This window comes from Acomys russatus, chromosome 4, assembly GCF_903995435.1.
Source record: "Acomys russatus chromosome 4, mAcoRus1.1, whole genome shotgun sequence".
Classification (NCBI taxonomy): domain Eukaryota; kingdom Metazoa; phylum Chordata; class Mammalia; order Rodentia; family Muridae; genus Acomys; species Acomys russatus.
In genome coordinates, this window is record NC_067140.1 from 16,466,757 (window position 1) to 16,488,727 (window position 21,971).

The window sequence follows — 21,971 nt, forward strand, 5'->3', positions numbered from 1 at the left end:
TTTCATCAACTGAACCAAGCTAGAGTATTCTCACAGTGCCCCTATAGCGGAAGTGACGTAGTTCACATGGGTACGACCTAGAGGCGGAAAAGGCGGGTCGTTCCGGCACGCCGCGTCGCTTCCGGAAGTGGCTACCTCTTCAGCATGCTTGCGGAGCTTGGATTCATCGGGACCATCGGCGAAAATGACGAGGTGCCGGTTGAGCCCGAGTCTGACTCCGGAGACGACGAGGAGGAGGTGGGAGCGGCGGGGAAGAAGCCGTGGGCGGGAGCGGCAGGGAACGAGCTGCGGGGCCACTGACCTCCTCAGCCTGAGAGTTGTGTCCCGGTGCAGCTCGTTTCACTCAGGCTTTGCGAAGTCGGCCTCCGCAGGCCAAGTCAGCCTTGCTTCCTGCCCAGTGTGTTACATAGTCTCATCTATCCATCAGGCCTCCGAGGCGGTAGTCGTGGTGTTGGGTGATGGGGATGTAGCCTTGAGCAAGTGGCCCTGGTGCGCGCGGTGAGAAAAAAATCGTGCGTGCCTCGCGCTGTCATCTGCCTGCTTGGCCCGGCCCTTCGGATGGCCCCGGTCCTCTGTAGTCCAATGCCGAGAAAGCTAAACTCTAAGGCTCCAGTCACCTGCAGCCCTCACGGACTTCCATTTCCAGCTTTGTCCCATCCCATTTTAGTGGTGTCCTCACCTAGCAGTGGGAGTGACCTTGATGCAGTTCTAACCCTTTCAGAGTGGGTCAAGCCCTGTCGTCCCATCTACTGTTGGACTCTCGCAGCCCGCCTTGCCCTGACAACACTGAAATCTCGTTCCATTCATTTCTTAGAAACTTTTGTTCTTTGTAGGCTCAGAGGACCCCCTCTCTCTTTTTATTTATTTATTTTTATTTTTATTTTTTTGAGAAAGCCTTTCTCTGTAGCCTTAGCTATCCTGGAACTCACTTTGTAAACCAGGCTGGCCTCTAACTCAGAGATTTGCCCGCCACTTCTGCCTCCCAAGGGCTGGGATTAGTGTGTCAGCACAGCCAGTTTAAGATTTACTTATTTTTATGTTATATGTATGGATGTTTTGTCTGTATGGTATGCATGTGCACCACATGTTTGCAGTGCCAGAAGAGAGTGTTGAATCCTCTGCAACTGGAATTACAGTTGTTAGCTGTCATGTTGGTACTGGGAACCAACAGTCCCTCTGGAAGAGCAGCCAGTGCTCCTAACCACGAAGCCATCTCTCTCTCCCAGATGATAACTTATCTTTAGCACCTAGTGGGGAACCTTGTGTACATTAGGTATTCAATAGCTATGATTTTTTTCTCAGCTTTATTGAGGTATATTAATGTAATTTTGTAAATATAAGGTATACAATATGATGATTTGATAGAACTGTTATCATCGTTGTCGTTATTGAGATAGGGCTGTACAGCTCTGCCTGTCCTGGAGCTCATTTTGTAGACTAGACTGGCCTCAAACCCACAGAGATCTACCTGTCTCTGGCTCCAAGTGCTGGGATTAAAAGTGTGTGCCACTATGCCTGGACAGTGTGTGTGTGTGTGTGTGTGTGTGTGTGTGTGTGTATTTATATATTTATATATATATATATTTATATTTATAGTTATATTGTGAAATTAGTCTGTTTTTGTTTTCCTTCTGGCAGAACTGGGAATTGAACCCGGGGCCTCATGCATGCTAGGCAAATACTGTATCACTAAACTATAGTTCCCAACCCATGTGTCTTAGTTGGGTCTTGATGCTGTGGGGAGGAAAGGGTTTATTTCAGCTTGTAGTTCTGCATCATAGTCCATCATCAGAGCAAGTCAGGGCAGCAGCCTAGAATCAGGAACTGAAGCTATGGAGGAATTCCTCCTGGCTTGTTCAGCCTGCTTCCTTATACAACTCAGGGCCACCTGCCCAGGGGTGGTCCCACGGTGGCTTGGGCCAAACCAGATCAATCATTAATCAAGAAAATGCTATACAGACGTGTGCTTTTTATTTTTGTTTTGTTTTGGTTTCGGTTTTGGTTTTTCAAGACAGGGTTTCTCTGTGTTGCCTTGGCTGTCCTTGGACTCACTTTGTAGACCAGGCTGGCCTCGAACTCACAGAGATCCACCTGCCTCTACCTCCCAAGTGCTGCAATTATAGGCATGCGCCACCCTCCGGCTGCTGGACAGACATTTGGAAGGAAGCTTGTTAGGTGTTTGATCAGATTTTCTGTGGACTTACTTTCGGCCTTTATAGACTGTGACTATCCACTGACACATGTGTTCAAAACCTCCCAGGATGCTAGGCATGGTGGCACAGGCCTATAATCCCAGTATTGGGGGAGGCAGAGGCAGGCGGATCTCTGAGTTTAAGACCAGCCTGGTCTACAAAGTGAGACCAGGACAGCCGAGTAGCCAAGGCTACACAGAGAGACCCTGTCTCAAAAAAAAAACAAAAACAAACAATACCTCCCCGGACAGTTGGAAGCTGTCTGTCTATATTTGCCTGATATGTTTCTTCTGCATTCTGTGCGTTGATTTGAACCCAGGGCCTCATGCTTGCTAGGCAGGCTCTCCTCACTGACCCATGCTCCCACGTGTAGGTTTCTCCTATCAGGCCCTGTCCCTTCCCCTCTTCCTGCTCTGCTGTTCCCCCACCTCAGCCTGCCACTCTCTGTCCTCTCTGCAGGGACCCATTGTGGTGGGCCGCAAGCAGAAAGCCTTGCAGAAGAACCGCAGTGCCGACTTCAACCCTGACTTTGTCTTCACTGAGAAGGAGGGCATGTATGATGGCAGCTGGGCCATGGCTGACGTCATGAGCCAGCTCAAGAAGAAGGTGAGACTGACAGGGAAGTAGTTCGGGTGATGGGCTGTTAAGGGTGGACAGTGAGTGGGTATTAGGACAACCCTCATCTCATGGCCTTTGCCTTCGCGTTGTGTTCAGCAGCTTTTGGGGTGCCTGTGAAATGGGTGGAAGTATCAGAGCTACCTTACTCCAGTTAGTGAGATGGTAAGCGCATTTGTCACCTGATGACCTATGTTAATCCCTGGGACCCACATGGTAGAAGGAGAGAACTGAGTCCCACTGGTTGTCCTCTGACCTCCACATGCTCTCTGTGGCTCTCGTCCACCATACCTTCAATAAATAAGTACATTTTATGCATTTATTTATTAAATGCCCACCCCTGGGCATGGTGGCACATGCCTGTCAACCTGGCACAACACAGGTGGAGTGCCTATGTAAGTGCATGCAGTGCCCATGTATGCTACAGGGTGTTAGGTCCCCTTAAGCTGGAATTGCGGATGTTTGAGCTGCCTTGTGGGTGCTGGAATGGAACCAGGGTCCTCTAGAAGAGCTCCCCATGTTCTGAAATGATGAGCCATGTCTCTAGCATTAGCACCAAGATTTGATTTATTTTATTTTGTGTGTGTGTGTGTGTGTGTGTGTGTGTGTGTGTGTGTGTGTGTGTGTGTATCTGCCAGGTGTATACAGGTGCTCACAGAGGCCTGAACAGGGAGCTGGATCTTTTGGACTGGAGTTAAAGTCGTTTGTGGGCCGCCCGCCCAGTGTGGCTGCTGGAAAAGGCCCTATGATTTAAGAAGCAAACGATCTTAACTGCTGAGCCATCTCTTTAGCCTCTAAAGTAGTCTTTTATTTTTTTAAATTTATTTATTTTATTTACATTGCGGTTTGCCTGCATGTATGTCTGTGAGAGGGTGTCAGATCATCTGGAACTGGAATTACAGACAGTTGTGAGCTGCCATGTGAGTGCTGGGAATTGAACTCAGGACCTCTGGAAGAGCAGCCAGTGCTCTTAACCACTGAGCCATCTCTCCAGCCCAATAAAATAAATCTTAAAAAAAAAAAGTTTAAAAAAATTTCCAAAATTAGACTAAGCCTTAGACAGGGTTCTCTAATAGCCTTGAGCCAACCTTATATAGTGTTGACACTTTACAGGCCAGGCTGGCTTTGGCTTCATGGTCTCTTGCCTTAGCCTCCCAAATGCTAGATTACGGGTGCGAGCCCGTGTGCCTCGCTCTGACAAACCTTATTTATGCTAACCTTTGAGTTCTGAGCCTGTGTGTTGTTCTTCTGCATTATACGTGTCTTTTTCCTGTCTTGATTTCATTGTAGAGGGCAGCCACTACCCTAGACGAGAAGATTGAGAAAGTTCGGAAGAAAAGGAAAGCAGAGGTAAGAATTGAAGCCACACCCTGGGCTGTGCCTTTCCGCCTCAGTGTTTGAGAGTAGTGGGTGGCAGGAAAAGGTGCTGCAGTCTGGGTGTTCCTTACTTGTTACTCCTTGGCCACACAGCCTGGTGGTGGCTGTGGAGCTCAGTGTGGCTTCTCTTAGGTTCTGAATTTCCTGGTGTGTGTAGTCACTCCTAATTGATTGTATTTTTCCTCAGGATAAGGAAGCCAAGTCTGGCAAGATGGAGGAGAAAGAAGGCAGTGCAGGCTGTGACCTGAAGGGGCAGGAGGGTCTGGGAGGGAATGAGGCAGGTTCCAAGGAGGAAGACTCTGAAACTGACTACTCCTCTGAGGATGAGGAGATCCTCACCAAAGCAGGTAGGCCAATGCTGAACATTCCAGATGGGGCAGGAAATGGATGGATCTAGGCTCTGTAGGAAATTGTGCAGTCTTTTTTTTTTTTTTTTATAAGATTTATTTATTACATATAAGTGTTCTTCCTGCATGTATGCCTACACACCAGAAGAGGGCACCAGATCTCATGATAGATGGTTGTGAGGCACCATGTGGTTGCTGGGAATTGAACTTAGGACCTCTGGAAGAGCAGATGGTGCTCTTAACCGCTGAGCCATCTCTCCAGCCCAATTGTGCAGTCTTCTGTGCTGGCCTCTGCTGTCTCTAATAGTGCTGGGATGTGCTACATTGCCACCATGTCAGCTGCTCATTCTTTGCAGCTAGTTGCCTCTTTCTCTCTCCTCAGCTCCATACAGTGTTGGCTCTTCCACTGCTCACCTACTTGGGGTGACTCAGTTGCAGCGAGTTTACCTCTGCAGTCAGGGGCTCAATGAGTATTTTGGTAGAATTCACTAACATGTCACACAGTGTTGTGTTCTGTTGAGAACCTACTGTCTATGCTGTACTTGCCAGGCTAGTGTCCTGTCTGCACTTGTCCTTACCTGTGCAAGGAGGTTGGGAGAGTGGCCTCCCTGGGTGTAGATGGCAGCACTGAGGATGTGCGAAGCAGAGGCAGGTGCTGGGTAAGGACTATGCTCACTGCTATGTTTTCCCCATAGACACACTCAAAGTGAAGGAGAAGAAGAAGAAGAAGAAGAAGGGGGGCCAGGTGAGCAGGAGTGTGAGGGTGCTGGGCAGTCTAAAAGGATGTGCAGGCGCGGGTTGCTTGGCTTAGTTCTCTTTTGTCGTCTGATCTGGTACAGGAAGCAGGAGGGTTCTTTGAAGATGCATCTGACTACGACAAAAACCTCTCCTTCCAGGACATGAATCTGTCCCGGCCCCTCCTCAAGGTACTAGCTTTGGCAACAAGGGTTGATTCTTTGTGATTTTCTTCTTTGTGTGTGTGTGTGTGAGTTCATGCACACACTCATGTGAAACATGTGCATGTGTGTGTGCTGGTGCCTGTGGAAGCCAGAAGAGGCCATTGGATTCCCTGGAGCTCGAGTTACAAGTGATTATGAGCTGCCATGGGTGCTGGGAGCCGAATTCAGATCTTCTGCAAGAGTAGGAAGTACTCTTAACTGCTGAGCCATCGCTACAGCCTGTTCATTTTAGACAGGGTCTCAGGTAGTCCAGACTTGCTATGAATTTGCTGTGTAGCCGAGGACATCCTTGAACTGGTCCTCCTACTTTCATCTCCCAAGGGCTGGGATACAGGTGTCCATCACCACAACCAGCTGACGAGAGTTGATTCTTGCTGTAGGCTCCATCTAGGTGCCTTTCCTTCCTCTTTGACCTCAGCGCTGCTGTCTGCTCAGTTTCCAGAGAGCCCTCTTGAGCAGGGAGTCCTAGTACTCATGCTCCCACTTTCGCTTCGGATATAGCCGGAGTCCTTACAGTGACTTACAGATTTTTTCCCTTCTGTGTCCTTTTGAGGATAGTTGTAGCACTTTTCTCCTTTGCACTTTCTGTTCCTTCTGCTTGGAAGATTCTTCTTCCAGAAGAGTCTATTGGGATGCTCCCTCATCCCACCAGGGTTCAGGGAGTCATTCCCTGACATACCTGTTGTGACTGACCCGTCCTTCCTGGCTGTCTCCAGCTCCTTCGTGGCTGCATTTATCTCTCTAGAATGGGTGCTTGTCTTTTGGGTTGTTTCTTTCTGCCGGTTCCCAGAGCAAGGCTTTTTTTTTTTTGTCTTCTGCTGTCTAGAGTGCAGTTGGTGCCTTAGACTCCGGAGGGAAGGCACCAACTTGTGTGCCCCGGGGAGGCATGGTGTAGTTACCTTGTTGCTTGCTGTGACTCACTCCCTGCCCACCTGCCCTGTCTGACTGTAACTTTTCTTTTCAGGCTATTACAGCCATGGGGTTCAAGCAGCCCACCCCAATCCAGAAGGCGTGCATCCCTGTAGGTCTGCTGGGGAAAGACATCTGCGCCTGCGCAGCCACTGGAACAGGTGAAAGGATGCGTGGGACTAGGAGACCAGAGCATACTAGGGCTCTAGTTTGCTAACCACACTTGGCTTTTTAAAGATCTATCTGTGAGCTTGTGGTGGTGGTACAAGCCTTTAATCTCAGCATTTGGGAGGCAGAGGCACATGGATCTCTAAGTTTGAGGCCAGCCTGGTCTATAGAGAGAGTTCCAGGACAGTTTTGGCTACACAGCGATAGCCTGTCTTGAAAAACCTAAAATAAAGATTGTGAGTATTTTGTTTGCATGTATGTGTAAATCCCGTATGTGTGCAGGCATGGATGGCATAGGGCGTTGTATAACTGAACTGCCGTGTGTGTGCTGAGAACCCAACTCAGGTCCTCCACAAGAGCAGCATGCTCTCTTAACCACTGAGCCCCCTCTTCAGCCTCTCTACTTGGCTTTTTTTTAACTTCAGAAAGAGTTTATAAAGCTAGATGTGTTGGTGTATTCCTCTAATCCCAGGATGGAGACAGAAAGATTGTAAATTTTTGCTCAGCCTACTGCTATAGAAAAGACTTTGGGTTTTGTTGTTGTTGTTGTTTTTTGTTTGTTTGTTTGAGACAGGGTTTCTCTGTGTAGCCTGGACTTGCTTTGTAGACCAGGCTGGCCTTGAACTCACAGAGATCCACCTGCCTTTGCCTCGGCCTCCTGAGTGCTGGGATTATAGGCATGCACCACTGTGCCAGGTAGAAAGGACTATCTTAAAAAGGAAAAAGTCTGACTGGGTGTGGTGGTGCATGCCTGTAATCCCAGCACTTGAGAGGCAGTCACAGGCAGATCTCTGTGAGTTCAAGGCCAGCTTGGACTACAAAGTGAGTCCAGCACAGCCAAGGCTCTACAGAGAAACCCTGACTCAAGAAACAAACAAAAAAACAAAATAAAATGAAATAAATAAATAGGAAAAAGTCTATAGAAATCTGTACACAGTTGGTGATTTTTGTTATCTTTAAAGATTTATTTTACAAGCCAGTTGTGGTGGCGCACGCCTTTAATCCCAGCACTTGGGAGGCAGAGGCAGGTGGACCACTGTGAGTTTGAGGCCAGCCTGGTCTACGGAGTAGTCCAGGACAGCTAAGGGTACACAGAGAAACCTTGTCTCGAAAATCCAAAAAAAAAAAAAGATTTATTTTACTGCCAGGGCTACACAGAGAAGCCCTGTCTCGAAAAAGCAAAAGATAAATAAAGAAAATAAAGTAAAATATTTATTTTATTTTTAATTATATGTATATGTGTATGTCTTATATGTGTATGTGTGCGTGCTGATGTTTCTTCAGACCAGAAGAAGGATGACAGGTCCCCTGGAGCTGGTGTTACAGGCAGTTTGGAGCTGCGTGCTATGGGTGTTGGGAGCTGCATTTGTCCTCTAGAAGAACAGCACTCATTTTTAACCATTGAGCCATCTCCCTAGCCCCTCAGTTGGTGATTTTTGTTTTAAAAGATTTATTTATTTATTATTTATACAATATTCTGTCTGCTTGTATGTCTGCAGTCCAGAAGAGGGCACCAGATTTCATTGTTGATGGTTATGAGCCACTATGTGGTTGCTGGGAATTAAACTCAGGACCTTTGGAAGAACAACCAGTGCTCTTAACCACTGAGCCATCTCTCCAGCCCCTCAGTTGGTGATTTTTTAACAGCTTTTAACTCTATGGGGATGTCAATTTGTCTTCATAGCTGCATGTTATAGAACATTGAACTTTGGGACTGGAGAGATGGCTAAGAAGTAAAGACCACTGGCTATTTTTGCAGAGGACCAAAGGTTGGTTCCTAGCACACACTTGGCAGCTTAACAACCATCTATGACTTCAGTTCCAGAGGATCAGACACCAGATCTTTGCTGGCCTTAATGGGTATCAGGCATACTACATACATACAGGCAAAATAGTCATATACATAAAGAACATAAAATAAATAAGTATTGGGGCTACAGAGATAGCTTAGTGGTTAAGAGGACTGGCTGCTTGTCAATGTGACCCAGGTTCAAGTCTCAATTCCCACATAGTCATTCATAGCTGTCTCTAACTCCAGTCCCTTGTTGGTCTCTGTGGGCACACATATGGTATACATTCACAGACATATACGTATATGTAAAATAAATAAATCTTTAAAATAATAACTAGGTCTCTAAGAATGTTAAGTTTTGTTTCTGGCATCCATTGGTGTTGGGCTAGGGACAGGATGATGGCTGGGTCCCTGATAGAACAGCCGGCATGAGTACTGCTGAGCCAGCACTCCAGCCTAGTTATTCTCTTGATGCTTTCTTTTTAAGCTTACATTTGGCATTGTTTGACGGCAAGAAAGCACTTCCATTCATAAGTTGTGTGTTCCTGTAGGCAGAGCTATGGAGGCCTGTACTTAGGTGGAACCAAAGCATGGAAGTTGCTGAACCTGCTCTCTGATCTCCTGTTGTTCTTCCTGTAGGCAAAACTGCAGCCTTTGCATTGCCTGTCTTGGAGCGTCTGATCTACAAGCCCCGCCAGGCTGCGGTGACGCGAGTGCTGGTGCTGGTCCCCACCAGGGAGCTGGGCATCCAGGTGCACTCCGTCACCAAGCAGCTGGCCCAGTTCTGCAACATCACTACCTGCCTGGCTGTGGGTGAGTTGAGATCCTCCAGCCTTTGGGAGATAAGATGTGACAGAGGATGGAGTGTGCTTCCCTCCACCCACAGATGTCAGGAAAGGCCTTGTGTTGATTGAATCCTCCTAAAAAACAGCTGCCATTTTCATAGTGGACACTGGAGGCGAGGGGAGAGATTTCATGAAGTCTTAACTCTTTTTGTCTTATTTTATATTTTTTGAGGTAAGGGTTCACTCTGTATCCCAGATTGCCTTGGAATTTAACAGTGTAGTTTAGGTTGTCCTCAAATACACCAATTCTCCTGCCTTACCCTTCTGCTTGAGAGAGATTGCAGGTATGAGCCAGCACACTCAGTAGGACTTGACTTCTTTGATTTTGTTACTGGGGATTGGATTTAGGGCCTTTTCATGATACTGTATTCCTGCATTGCATTTCTACTCAGAAAATTGACCTTGGGGCTGGCGATTTGGTCCAGTGGTTCAGGACATGTGCTAGTCTACAAAAGGACCAGGCTTTAGTTCTCAGCACCCACGTGGCAACTCAGACCTGTCTATAGCTTCAGATCCAGGGGCTCTGACGTTCTCTTCTGACCTCTGAGGCACCAGCCCCAGGCATACACGTGGTGTACGTCATACATGGAGGCAAGCCTCATACACATATTAAAATGATACAGACCTTTACAAAAAAGCCTAGCATTGTGTGCATGCCTTTTCAGCACGGAGGAGGCAGAGGTAGTCTGATCTCTGAGTTGGAGGCCAGCGTGGTGTACATAGTGAGTTCTAGACTAGCCAGGACTGTACAGTGAGATACTGTTCAAAAATCCAAAGATTTGAGCCTGGCGTGGTGGTGCACACCTTTAATCCCAGCACTCGGGAGGCAGAGGCAGGTGGATCACTGAGTTCGAGGCCAGCCTGGTCTACAAAGTGAGTCCAGGACAGCCAAGGCTACACAGAGAAGCCCTGTCTCCAAAAACAAAAACAAACAAAAAACAAAACAAAAACCCCAAAGATTTAACCTTGAAAAAGAAAATTTAAGTGTGGGGATGTGGTTTCATGGTAGAGGGTTTGTGCTGGGTTGCTTCTGCCAGTCTCTGGGTTCAGTTCCTACTAATACAAAAAAATGGTGTTATATTTCATAAAAACTTCTGTAATCCTAACACTTGGGAAGATGGGGTAAGGCTCATTGCTAGCTTGGGCTACATTGTGAGACCTGACAAACCAATAAAAAAGATGAAGCTGGGCACGGTGGCACACATCTGTAATCCCAGCACTTGGGAGGCAGAGGCAGATGAATCTGTGAGTTCAAGGCCAGCCTGATCTACAAAGTAAGTCTAGGACAGCTAGGGCTACACAGAGAAACCCTATCTCAAAAACAACAACAACAACCCAGAAGGAAGGAAGACCTTTTCTTGGTACTGAATCAATTGAGGATAGGGTTTCTACTTACTGTGAGTAGCAGTGTTTTGGGAAGACTTCTTGGTGAAGTTACAGTGTTGTCTAGTCTGTCTTTACCCTTTAGACAGAGGTGAGAGTCGGGGATGATCTTGCTCCTCACGCACAGGGACATCAGTAGTGTAGGTGCTTCTCTGAGACCTTCGAAGTGTCATTCAGTTCTGAAGTGCTGTTTTGATGTCTGCCCTCAGCCAGCTGTAATGAATGCATCTGTCTCAATGCTCATTGAGAAATTGTATTGCCAAGGCCTCAGGCTCTTGTTCCCTGTGTATGCTCTGCATTTGGCCAGAGCCCCAGGTAGGTGGCACCACTGATGAGTCCTGACTAGACCAGACCATTCACTGGGGTGTATCCTGTCTGCAGGTGGCCTGGATGTGAAGTCTCAAGAGGCTGCTCTTCGGGCAGCACCAGATATCCTCATCGCCACCCCCGGCCGGCTCATTGACCACCTCCACAACTGCCCTTCCTTCCACCTGAGCAGCATTGAGGTGCTCATCCTGGATGAGGCTGACAGGTGTGCCTGAGGTGCAGGGCCTGGGGTTGTGTGCTCTGTGCAGTCTCTAAGCCCTTGGTCACTGGTGTGTAAAGCATCTGTTGTTCACATTGGATCCCTGTCCAGGGTTAGGTCAGGTTCCCTGGACCTGTGCATGTGCACCCTTCCCCCCCCCCCCCACCTCTTCTTTCCTCCTCCTCCCTTCCTCTTCCCTCTGGAGTGGGCTGCTTAAGAGATAGGAGGGGTCATTCGGGAACAGTGCTGCAGGCCTGTAATCCCAGCACATGGAAGGCCGGGAGGCTGAGGCAGGAAGAGTGCCTAGAGTTTGAGTCTAGCTCACAGGATGTAGCAGGTTCCAGACCAGCCTGGGTACACAGTGAAACTGTGTTTCCAAAAAAAAAAGCTCAAATAATGTGAGCTCTACCATTTCCCAAGATTTGAAACTACTACTGAGATCCTTAGAACAAATCTTTTTCTTGTCTGTACGTGGAAATAAGAAATGTGCCCATCTCATGCTGGGTACTTTAGAGGGAGCAATTCATGCAGGCAAGGCAGTAGGGCTTCCACAGGCCATCTCCAGGACTGCCCTCTCCAAACTTCCTGTCCCCTCCACACATCCCACCCCCTCCATACTGCCCTTTTCTTGCTCATATATGTCACAAGTGGATGAATGACAAGGTCCCTTAGGAAGATGGTTCTCTCTCATGGAGTATGGAAGAACTGAGCAGTGCCTCACATGAGCCTCTCTCCTCAGCTCAGCTAACGGCAGCCTGGTCCTTCCAGGTGTTAGCTCTGTTTCATATCTGTGGTGCACCTGTTAGCAGCCACCATGCACCCCTTTCTCAGCACAGCACCATCTCCTTAACCTGCTTCAAACTTGTGCAAGCTCTTACCAGCAGCCTTGTCCCTAGGATGGCTAATCAGTGCAGTCACCACGACACAACTAGGCAAATGCAGAGAGCAAGGCTAAGGGGGTATTCTAGACAGAGACTAAAGCAGCCTCACCACCAGCTGCAGCACAGAAGCATGGAACAGAGAAGGAGATTTGGTCCTGCCAGGTGGTTTAACATTGTGGTTCTGTAGGAGCAGGCTGTTGTCTGTCAGAAGTACATGCGGGGACACATGGGGATAAGCTGCCGTGACCTCAAGGCCTTGCAGACTAGATGGGCGGGCAGAGACCTTGTGGCTCAGAGATAACTTAGTGAGGGTAAGATGATGCAGTCACAGGGTAAACATGAGTGTCAGTACAGCCTTGGCCTGTGTGGTACCCTGACCCTCATGCTTGAAGAAGAGCTCTTCCTCAGCTTGTCTGCCCCCTTCTTCCAGGATGCTGGATGAGTATTTTGAGGAACAGATGAAGGAGATTATCCGAATGTGCTCCCACCACCGCCAGACTATGCTCTTCTCAGCCACCATGACAGATGAGGTGGGTGTGCCTAGAGGTGCGCAGAGGACCCCAGCTGGGCAAGCCCTCTTTTCTTGTTCTCCATCTCACATAGCCAAGCGTCCCTGATCCCGTGCTCGGCAGGTGAAAGATCTGGCTTCGGTCTCCTTAAAGAACCCCGTGCGGATATTTGTGAACAGCAACACAGACGTAGCTCCCTTCCTGCGGCAAGAGTTTATACGGATCCGGCCTAACAGGGAAGGGGACCGGGAAGCCATTGTGGCAGGTGAAGGCCCAGGGCTGTACTGGACAGGGTGGGCATCTGCATTCAAGCTCCTTCTTTTGTGTCCTCTAGCTGCTTCCATCCTTTGTCCCCTAGCTCAAACAGTGGCACTGCTCGTTACCTGGCCCACGTCACCTCTTCAGAGAGGCCAGCTGTCCTGCAGCCTCCAGTTTCCTTTGCTCCATGGTGTTAACTACTCGTTGGGGTTGGCTTCTCTGTCTTTGCCTTGGCATGTGAGCCACTCTTCTCCCTGCAGCTCTACTGATGAGAACCTTCACCGACCATGTGATGCTCTTCACTCAGACCAAGAAACAGGCCCACCGCATGCACATCCTCCTGGGACTGCTGGGGCTGCAAGTGGGTGAGCTCCATGGCAACTTGTCACAGACACAGCGGCTGGAGGCCCTCCGGTAATACTCAGGGTAGAGAGAAGATAAGACCCTGGGGGTTGTACTTTAGTGGTAGGGGACACTTGATCTGCACCAGTGTCTGCCACCACACCTGTAATCCCAGCAGCTTGGAAAACTGAAGTGGGAATCACTGACGTTTAACCTGAGTACCTTATGGTTGCGTGTAGTTAACAATTCACTTGTTGTCCTCACTGCTTTCTTCTGGATCCGCAGCAGGAAATACACATGGTCTGTGTGGGCTTTCCCAGAGCAGCTCTCAACGTCTTAATCAACATGCTTGATTAAGTTGGTTAAGACTCACACTTGGGCCAGGTGAGGTTGCGCACACCTTTAATCCTAGTGCTAGGGAGGCAGAGGCAGGTGGATCACTGAGTTCAGGGCCAGCCTGGTCTACAGAATGAGTCCAGGACAGCCAAGATAACACAGAGAAACCCTGTCTCCAAAACAAAACATGGCTGCTCTGATAGAGATCACATCCAATGACCTAGGTCTGTGTGATCTGCTGGAACACAAACACACCTTTAATGCAGGAGACAGAGGCAAACAGATCTGAGTTCAAGGCCATCCTGGTATAGAGCAAGTATCAGATAAAGAAAAGCTTAGATCCAGGTGTGGTGGTACATGCCTTTAAAGTTAGTTTGTAAAAAGAAGCACCCATGTTTGAAAATGATGTCTAATAGTGGCAGAAAAGATGACAAATCAGAAGATTTGACAGAATAGGATACGCCCAACTCTCACGAGAAGAGAGGATAAGAGGCAGATTACAGAGAGAGGAGGCAGTTTTACCAGGATAGTAATAGAGAGATGGGTTGCAGAAAGAGAACTCAGGTGAAGATGGAACAAGCCAGAAGATTAGAGCAGATTGCTGAGTCAGTTTGAGGCCAAGCAGAGCAATTCCAGGTCGAGAGAGAAGTCAATTCATTAAGTAAGTCAGTTGGGAGAAGAGTTTGAGCCAGAACAGCTGAGTTGAACCAGCCAGCCCAGAGCTCAGAAAGAACAAGTAAGGGTGAGCGTGTTAATCAGTAAGTCTCAGGCTGAAAACATTCTAGGCCTAGGTTAAATTGTAGAGGTTAGAAGCTTCCAAGATTGCTGGGCATGGTGGTGCACACCTTTAATCCCAGCACCCAGGAGGCAGAGGTAGGTGGATCGCTGTGAGTTCGAGGCTAGCCTGGTCTACAAAGTGAGTCCAGAACAGCCAAAGCTGCACAGAGAAACCCTGTCTTGAAAAACCAAACCAGGGGCTGGAGAGATGGCTCAGTGGTTAAGAGCGCTGCCTGCTCTTCCAAAGGTCCTGAGTTCAATTCCCACCAACCACATGGTGGCTCACAACCATCTGTAATGTGATCTGGTGCCCTCTTCTGGTTTGCAGGAGTACATGCAAGCAGAGCACTGTATACATAATAATTAATAAATAAATATTTAAAAAAAAGAAAAGAAAAACCAAACCAAACAAACAAACAAAAGCTTCCAGGACTAGGCCTAGATTGCAGAAGGAGGCAGTAAGCCTCCCAGACGACAATAGAGCCAGGAGAATAAAGTTACTTTTATAGTGCCACCACTGCACTACATGGTTTCTTTGGATTTGTCATTTAATTTTCATAGAGCAGAGGAGAGCTACAGGATAGGGACCCATCAGGACGCTCCTTCACTCCTGCACCTGTTCATCACAAGCTGAGAGCTGTGTGAAGCAGGGACGCTCCAACCCCTGCTCTTTGCTTTACTCTGGAGAGACTGTTCCCAAACTTGAGTGTGATGGCAATTGCTGTGTGAGAGAGTAGACACTTGAGTTGATGTGCTCAGGTACTGTTGATTAAGGCTGGGTGTGGGGTGGTGGGGGTGTGGCTCTGGTAGAGGGCTTACACGAGTCCCAGTGTTACACCCCTAGCTCAACCGTGTTCATCTACCAGCATAAATTAAAAAGTATACACACTGATGAACCACACCGTGCTGCCTGCACGCTTAAGAGAATGTATGGTACTTTATCATTATCATTGTTGTTATGGTTTTTTTTTTTTTTTTTTTTCTTATTCTGTGTGCTTGGGTGTGTGGTGTGAATGTAGAGATCAGAGGACAACGTGCTGAAATCAGTTCTTTCCTTCCACCATGTATATCCCAGGGATTGAACTCAGGTCCTCAGGCTTGGTAGCAAGTGCCTTTACCTGCTGAGCCATTTCATGGTGTTGGGCTGGGGTATCTTTTTTGTTTTGTTTTGTTTTGTTTGTTTGTTTTGTTTGTTTTTCAAGACAAGGTTTCTCTGTGTAGTCTTGGTTGTCCTGGACTCATTTTGTAGACCAGCCTGGTTTTGAACTCACAGCAATCCACCTGCCTCTGCCTCCTGAGTGCTGGGATTAAAGGCATGTGCCACCATGCCTGGTTTTGGATTGAGATATCTTTTTTTCCTTTAAGATTGATTTATTTATAGCATATACAGCACTCTGCCTACATGTATGCCTGTACACCACTAGAGGGCACCAGATCTCATTATAGATGGTGGTTGCTGGGAATTGAACTTGGGACCTCTGCAAGAGCAGACAGTGAGGCATCTCTCAAGCCCCCTGATTGAGGTATCTTATCAAACATCTCTGACTCTTTCTAGGCGGTTTAAGGATGAACAGATTGACATCCTGGTGGCCACAGATGTGGCAGCCCGTGGGCTTGACATTGAAGGAGTGAAAACAGTGAGTGACTCTTCTGTCCCTTTGCCTCCCTGTGCCTGCCTGCTGCACCTCGCTGATTCTTTGTCTGATGCTCAGGTGATCAACTTCACCATGCCCAACACTGTCAAACACTATGTGCACCGGGTAGGGCGAACTGCACGTGCTGGCAGGGCTGGACGCTCTGTCTCGCTGGTGGGAGAAGAGGAGCGGAAAATGTTGAAGGAGATTGTAAAGTCTGCCAAGGCTCCAGTGAAGGCACGGATCCTTCCCCAGGGTAAGCAGCACAGGGTGGTTAGGCACCTGAGCGCTAGTGCCTCCTGAGACCCTTGGACAGGCCTCCCTCCCCCCCTCTGTGTCCAGCTTTGTACCAAGCAGTGATGATAGAAGGTAAAGGTAGGATCCAGCTCATCAGAACTTCCTTAGGCGGTAAGAGAGGTCTCCCTTCTTGTCAACTCCCTCCCCCACCTCCTTTCTGCTGGTGGGTAAAAAGGTGAGGCTGACACTCATTCTTGGCTCTTTTTATTCTGTTCATGTGGGCACCCACCCTTTCTTCCTTCCTCCTCTTTTTTTTTAACCAATATTAGAGATGAAACCTAGCCTGAGGCCTGGCATGCTAGGCAAGTACTCTGCCACTGGGCTTTATCCCCAGACCTTGTTTTATTTTGAGACAGGGTCGCCCCAGTTATCCAGGCTGCCCTGGTTCTGTGGCTCAATATGGGCTTACCCATTTACTAATTTCCTCTTCCTTCCTTCCCTCTTTCCTCCCTTCCTTCCCTCTTTCCTCCCTCCCTTCCTCCCTTCCTTCCTTCCCTCTTTCCTCCCTTCCTTCCCTCTTTCGTCCCTCCCTTCCTTCCCTCTTTCCTCCCTTCCTTCCTTCCCTCTTTCCTCCCTTCCTTCCTTCCTTCTTTCCTCCCTCCCTTCCTTCCTTCCTTCCTTCCTTCTTTTCTCCCTTTCTCTCTTTCTCTTTTCTGAGACAGGGTCTTGCTATGCTATGTAGACCAGGCTGGCCTCAAACTCAGAGATCCGCCTGCCTCTGCCTCCTGGGTGCTAGGATTAAAGGTGTGCGCCACCATGCCTGGCTCTGGCTTACCTGTTTTAATGTTGCCAAGTTGAGTCTACTCGTTGGCATTAGTGATGATAAAAATGAAGTCTGTAGCCGGGCGCAGTGGCACACGCCTGTGATCCCAGCACCTGGGAGGCAGAGGCAGGCGGATCGCTGTGAGTTCGAGGCCAGCCTGATCTACAGAGTGAGTCTAGGACAGCCAAGGTACACAGAGAAACCCTGTCTTGAAACAAACAAACAAAAAGTCTGTAATCAAAGAGCTCATCCTGCTGTGTCTCTTCTACTTGTAGAAGTTTTCTAGTTTCTTTTGGTTTTGCGAGTCTACTTACTTTATGTGTACGGTATTCTGTCTATCTGAATGTCCATGTAATAGATGTGTGTGATGCTCTGAGGCCAGAAGAGGGCATCAGATCATCTAGAGCTGGAGTTACAGATGATAGTGGGTGCTGAGAACTGAGCCTAGGTCCTGGAAGAACAGCCAGTGCTCTGCCAGCTGCCGCTTTTCCCCAGTTTCATTTCAGGTTGTGAGTCAGGGAATAGCTCCTTCTGTGTGCCTTGTTTCAGTGCTACTGTCCTAGCAGCTGGGATGGAGCAGGGTACAGAACAGCTGGTATTGTGGTGTGAGAGTCAATGAGTTAATAGTCAGTGTGACTGAGTGAGAGGAGGAGAGGAGCTAGGTTAGAAAAGCTGCTGATTCTGTTTTTACCTCCCAGCTGGCTTTGGAGCAGCTGGAATCACAGGTGTGTGCTGCTGTGCTTGCCTTGATGTGGGGTCTGGAGATCTGAATGTGTGTCTTCACTCTTGCTTGGCATCTCCCAGCCTTTCTTTGCTTTTGAGATGAGTTCTGCCTCTGTTGTGCTCCAGGAAGCAGTGCTCTCTGCCTCCTGAGTAACCAGGGTGACAGGCCAGGGAGATATTCAGGAAGGAATCACACTGTCCTGTGTCAGTCAGTAGGCGGCTGCATTATTTTCATTAACTCCCCAGTACTCACCCTCAGTTTTATTCTCTATTTGTTTCCTGTAAGATGTTATCCTCAAATTCCGGGACAAAATCGAGAAAATGGAGAAAGATGTGTATGCAGTGCTGCAGCTGGAGGCTGAGGAGAAGGAGATGCAGCAGTCGGAAGCCCAGGTGAGGCTCGGTGGCCATCTCCCCGCTCGTGCTGCTCCGCGGCAGCTGCAGTGCTCACCTGGCAGTCACTGTCCCCACAGATTGACACAGCAAAGCGGCTCTTAGAGAAGGGAAAGGAGAAAGCCAACCAGGAGCCTGAGAGGAGCTGGTTCCAGACCAAGGAAGAGAGGAAGAAGGAAAAGAGTAAGTCCTGGAGCGTCTCATCAGGCTGACTGTTGTCGTTAAGTCACCAGTGTGGCCTAAAAATGTTTCTCACTAGGCCTGGAGTTAGTATTACGGCAGTATAACCTGCTAGCGATCAATCAAGACACAGACACCTGTTATATTTTAAATTAGCCTTAGTTAACCTGGGGCAGGGCAGATATTAATACCCTAAAGTACTTCCTGTAGTGGGGCAGGTGTGGCATACTTGCCCAATCCCATGCCATCTGCTTCTAATAATTTCTGTCAAGTTATCTCCCATCCATAATCCCATATACTTGCTAATGTTCTTCATCTGGGCCAAATCCCTGTCCATGCCGGCCTTGTGCTTCTCTTCCACCTAACTCATGATGGCGAGCTTCCTTCTTCCTCCCTTCTCCAGTCTCTCCTCCTTCCCAAGACTCTCTCTGTCTCCCACACCTAGGAGCCTCAGCCACACCCTAGCCATTTGCCCTGCCCAGGTGTAACAGCCTTTTATTAATTAGGATCAAAATACATCAGACCAACAGCTGACCATCCAGGCTTAGTGGGTAAAGTGTTTGCTGTGCAAACCTAAGGACCTGACTTTGAATTTCCAGAACCTGCCTCACAGCTTTAAGAAATTAAAATGGCAGCATGTTTCTTTATCATGAGTAGATGTAACTTTTCCCTATTGAGGGATAGGGAAGGTTTTCCCACCTTCTGCTGTTAGGCAGAAGGGGTGGGGATGTCATGAGAAACTTTGAACATATGTCCCTTAGTTAAGCAGGCATGTTTGCTTCATAGGACAAACTCCTGAAGGTGAAAAAGTATGCATATTTCTAATTCTAGTGGCAATTTCAAAATAATCTTCCATGTCCCCAAGGGGGCGATGGCTGCAATTTCAGAGACCCTGCTACTATTTGATGGGTAGGCAGGAAGGGCGAGCGTGTTAGGCTTGCTTCCCCTGTAGACTGGGCTGTGGCTGTTGGTGGAGGGTCTTGAGCACAAGGTAAAGCTGTCTTTGTCCTTGGTAGCAGGTGTTGAGACAATGAGCACCTCCTGAGTCCTGAGGCAGCTGGGCTTAGTGAGCTGCAGGTGCTCAGCAGGGGAGAGGCAACCTCAGCTGTCTTTCTCAGGTGGCCTGTGTCATCCACCCTGTTTTATTTTTTGAGACAGGGTCTCCCATTGGTCTAGAACTCAGCAAATGGCCTAGTTGGGCTGGCCTTTGAACCCTAGGGATCAGCCTGTCCCTGCTACCCCAGACCTGGGATTATAAACAGATTACCACCACCCACTCTTCTTTCTTTCTTTCCTTTTTTTTTTTTTTTTTTTAATGGGTTCTAGGTGCCTGGGTTTACCTTGAACCTCTGCACTCTGGTGGCAAGCAAGTCAGGACTACAAGAGACCCTGTGTCAAAAGCCAGTTTAAAAAACAAGTTAGGGGACTGGAGAGATGGCTCAGTGGTTAAGAGCACTTGACTACTCTTCCAGAGGTCATGAGTTCAATTCCCAGCAACCACATGGTGGTTCACAACCATCTATAATGTGATCTGATGCACACTGTATACATAATAAATAAATCTTTAAAACAAACAAAAAACCAAGTTGGTTCTGGGTATGAAATTCAGGTCCTTACTCTTTTAAAACTTTGTATATTTATTCTGAACAGTTTGATCGTGTATTAGTAGTATATATTGATCATACCCCCACATCTCATGCTGTCCCCCCCCACTCTGTACTGAACCCCTTTCCAACAAATTCCCTCCTGCTTTGAAGGTCGCTTTTCATGGCCGCTGCATTTAATTAAGTCTGCCATGAACATGGGTGGGGGTTATTGAACAAGGGCAGCTTGCCAGGGCTGCACTCCTGAGGAATGTGACGCCTCTCTTCCCACAGCTATTAACTGGGCAGCCCTTGGCCTTGTTTGTACCTGACAGGCAGTTTCCTAAGTGAGCCGTCACTCCCCCAGTTCCTTTTCATCTTTAAAGACATACTGAAACACCATGCTCTGCTCTCACTCCAGTTGCTAAGGCTCTGCAGGAGTTTGACTTGGCCTTAAGAGGGAAGAAGAAAAGAAAGAAGTTTATGAAGGATGCTAAGAAAAAGGGGGAGATGACGGTGAGTGGCCTCCTTCTGGCGTTAGGTCCCACGGAGCCCTGCTGCTCTCCGCTCACCCTTCCCTCTGGCCCTAGGCAGAGGAGAGGTCCCAGTTTGAAATCCTCAAGGCACAGATGTTTGCAGAGCGGCTAGCCAAGAGGAACCGAAGAACCAAGCGAGCACGGGCAATGCCTGAGGAAGAGCCTGCAGCAGGCCCTGGTAAGGATGGGGAGTCCACCCTGATGCCTGCACCATAGCAGAAATCCATGGGGATGGCAGTGGCCAAGCTTTGGAGGAAGTGGGGCGTACCAGTGTTCTCGCCTTCCACTGACTTTGGGATCCTCACCCAGAATGTCAGGTGACTTAGTAGCCTCTGACCCATGTTTTTCTGTGTGCAGCCAAGAAGCAAAAGCAGCAGAAGAGGTCTGTGTTTGATGAAGAGCTCACCAACACGAGCAAGAAGGCCCTGAAACAGTATCGAGCTGGGTGGGTTTTAAGTGCTGCTCAGCCCTCAGCGGTGTATGTGTGTCCTTGCCCGCTCTTACCTAGAGCTTCACAGTGCTGTGACGTGGCCTCGTGTGCAAGAGCAGGAGAGGCGTTAAGTGTGTCCTTGTATAAGCTTGCCTGATCTAGACATCTCCATCTGGCTCCTTGGGAAAGGCCTCTACCCACTGTCTTTAAAGCTGGTGGCTGGATTCCAGAAATGGATATTGCTTTATACAAGCTCATAGGAGCCTGAATCCTAGACACTGAACCTCACATGGCTGCACCCATCCTGTCATGCTGCCCTTTCTATGAAGCCGAGATGGGGTGACGTCACTCCCATGCCCCACAGCCTGCCCATCTTAAATGTCCCCTCTCTTACAGCCCTTCGTTTGAAGAGAGGAAGCAGTTGGGCCTGCCCCTCCAGAGAAGAGGGAACTTCAAATCCAAGTCCAGGTGATGTTGCACTGCGGAGGGCAGAGGCGGTACTCACGGGGCTGGAGAGGCAAGCTGTCGAGGCAGCACTGCTCCTCCTCTCTGTTGTTAATTTTGTCCATTTTAAAAATAGGTACAAGAGGAAGAAGTAGCTCCAGTGGCGTGAAGAAGCTGGTGGGACAGTTTTAGATCCCTTCCCTGTGGGAAGTTGTCTTGTCTTGGTCTGGTTCTTTTCCATTTGTAAAACAACAACAAACCTTGTTTAACAAACCTGCTATCTACGTGTGCAACTGTTGTTTTTGTCTTAGGGATTTAGTATCTAGGTGCTGTTTAAATTTTGAGACAGTGTCTCACTGTGTAGCCCAGGCTAGCTTGGAAGCTATGATTTAGGCCTCAAGTTTGTGGCACAATAGATTAGTGGGATTGCAAATATGCCTGCTGTGCCAGGCTGTGTCTCCCTTCCCGACTAGCTTTGCTTCGACATATCTTATGCAAGAAGTCTATTTGTAAGCTCAAACTCCCGCACCTCGGCTTGGTCTGCTCAGAAACACTAAGCTCACCCACATTTGTCAACACAGGCTTCTGTTTAGGAAGTCGAGGCTCATTTGGTGCCAGAGTGTGATTCAGACCAGGCTATGTCTTTGGCAGAAAGATCTCCATGTTAAAAGGCAGGGGCCAACGAGAAGGCTTAGCCAATAAAGGCAAGTCTGGCCTGGACTACTTCCTGAGGATCCACATAGTGGAAGGAAGAAAACAAGTTCTTACAGTT

The 21,971-nt window shown here is 48.4% G+C and overlaps 1 protein-coding gene across 1 annotated transcript; it reads left to right on the forward strand.

Annotated features, from left to right (window-relative positions):
• The first annotated feature begins 98 nt into the window (after positions 1–98).
• On the forward strand, positions 99–21,498 carry Ddx27 (DEAD-box helicase 27). Its single transcript, XM_051143824.1, has 21 exons — positions 99–237; positions 2,652–2,798; positions 4,098–4,157; positions 4,372–4,531; positions 5,227–5,276; positions 5,371–5,457; positions 6,455–6,560; positions 8,999–9,172; positions 10,969–11,119; positions 12,425–12,524; positions 12,627–12,768; positions 13,022–13,175; positions 15,772–15,853; positions 15,929–16,106; positions 17,920–18,026; positions 18,107–18,209; positions 20,211–20,305; positions 20,380–20,503; positions 20,683–20,770; positions 21,152–21,223; positions 21,336–21,498. The coding sequence occupies exons 1-21, from the start codon at positions 145–147 to the stop codon at positions 21,352–21,354; spliced, it is 2,292 nt and encodes a 763-aa protein (XP_050999781.1). The 5' UTR covers positions 99–144; the 3' UTR covers positions 21,355–21,498.
• Positions 21,499–21,971: the final 473 nt, after the last annotated feature.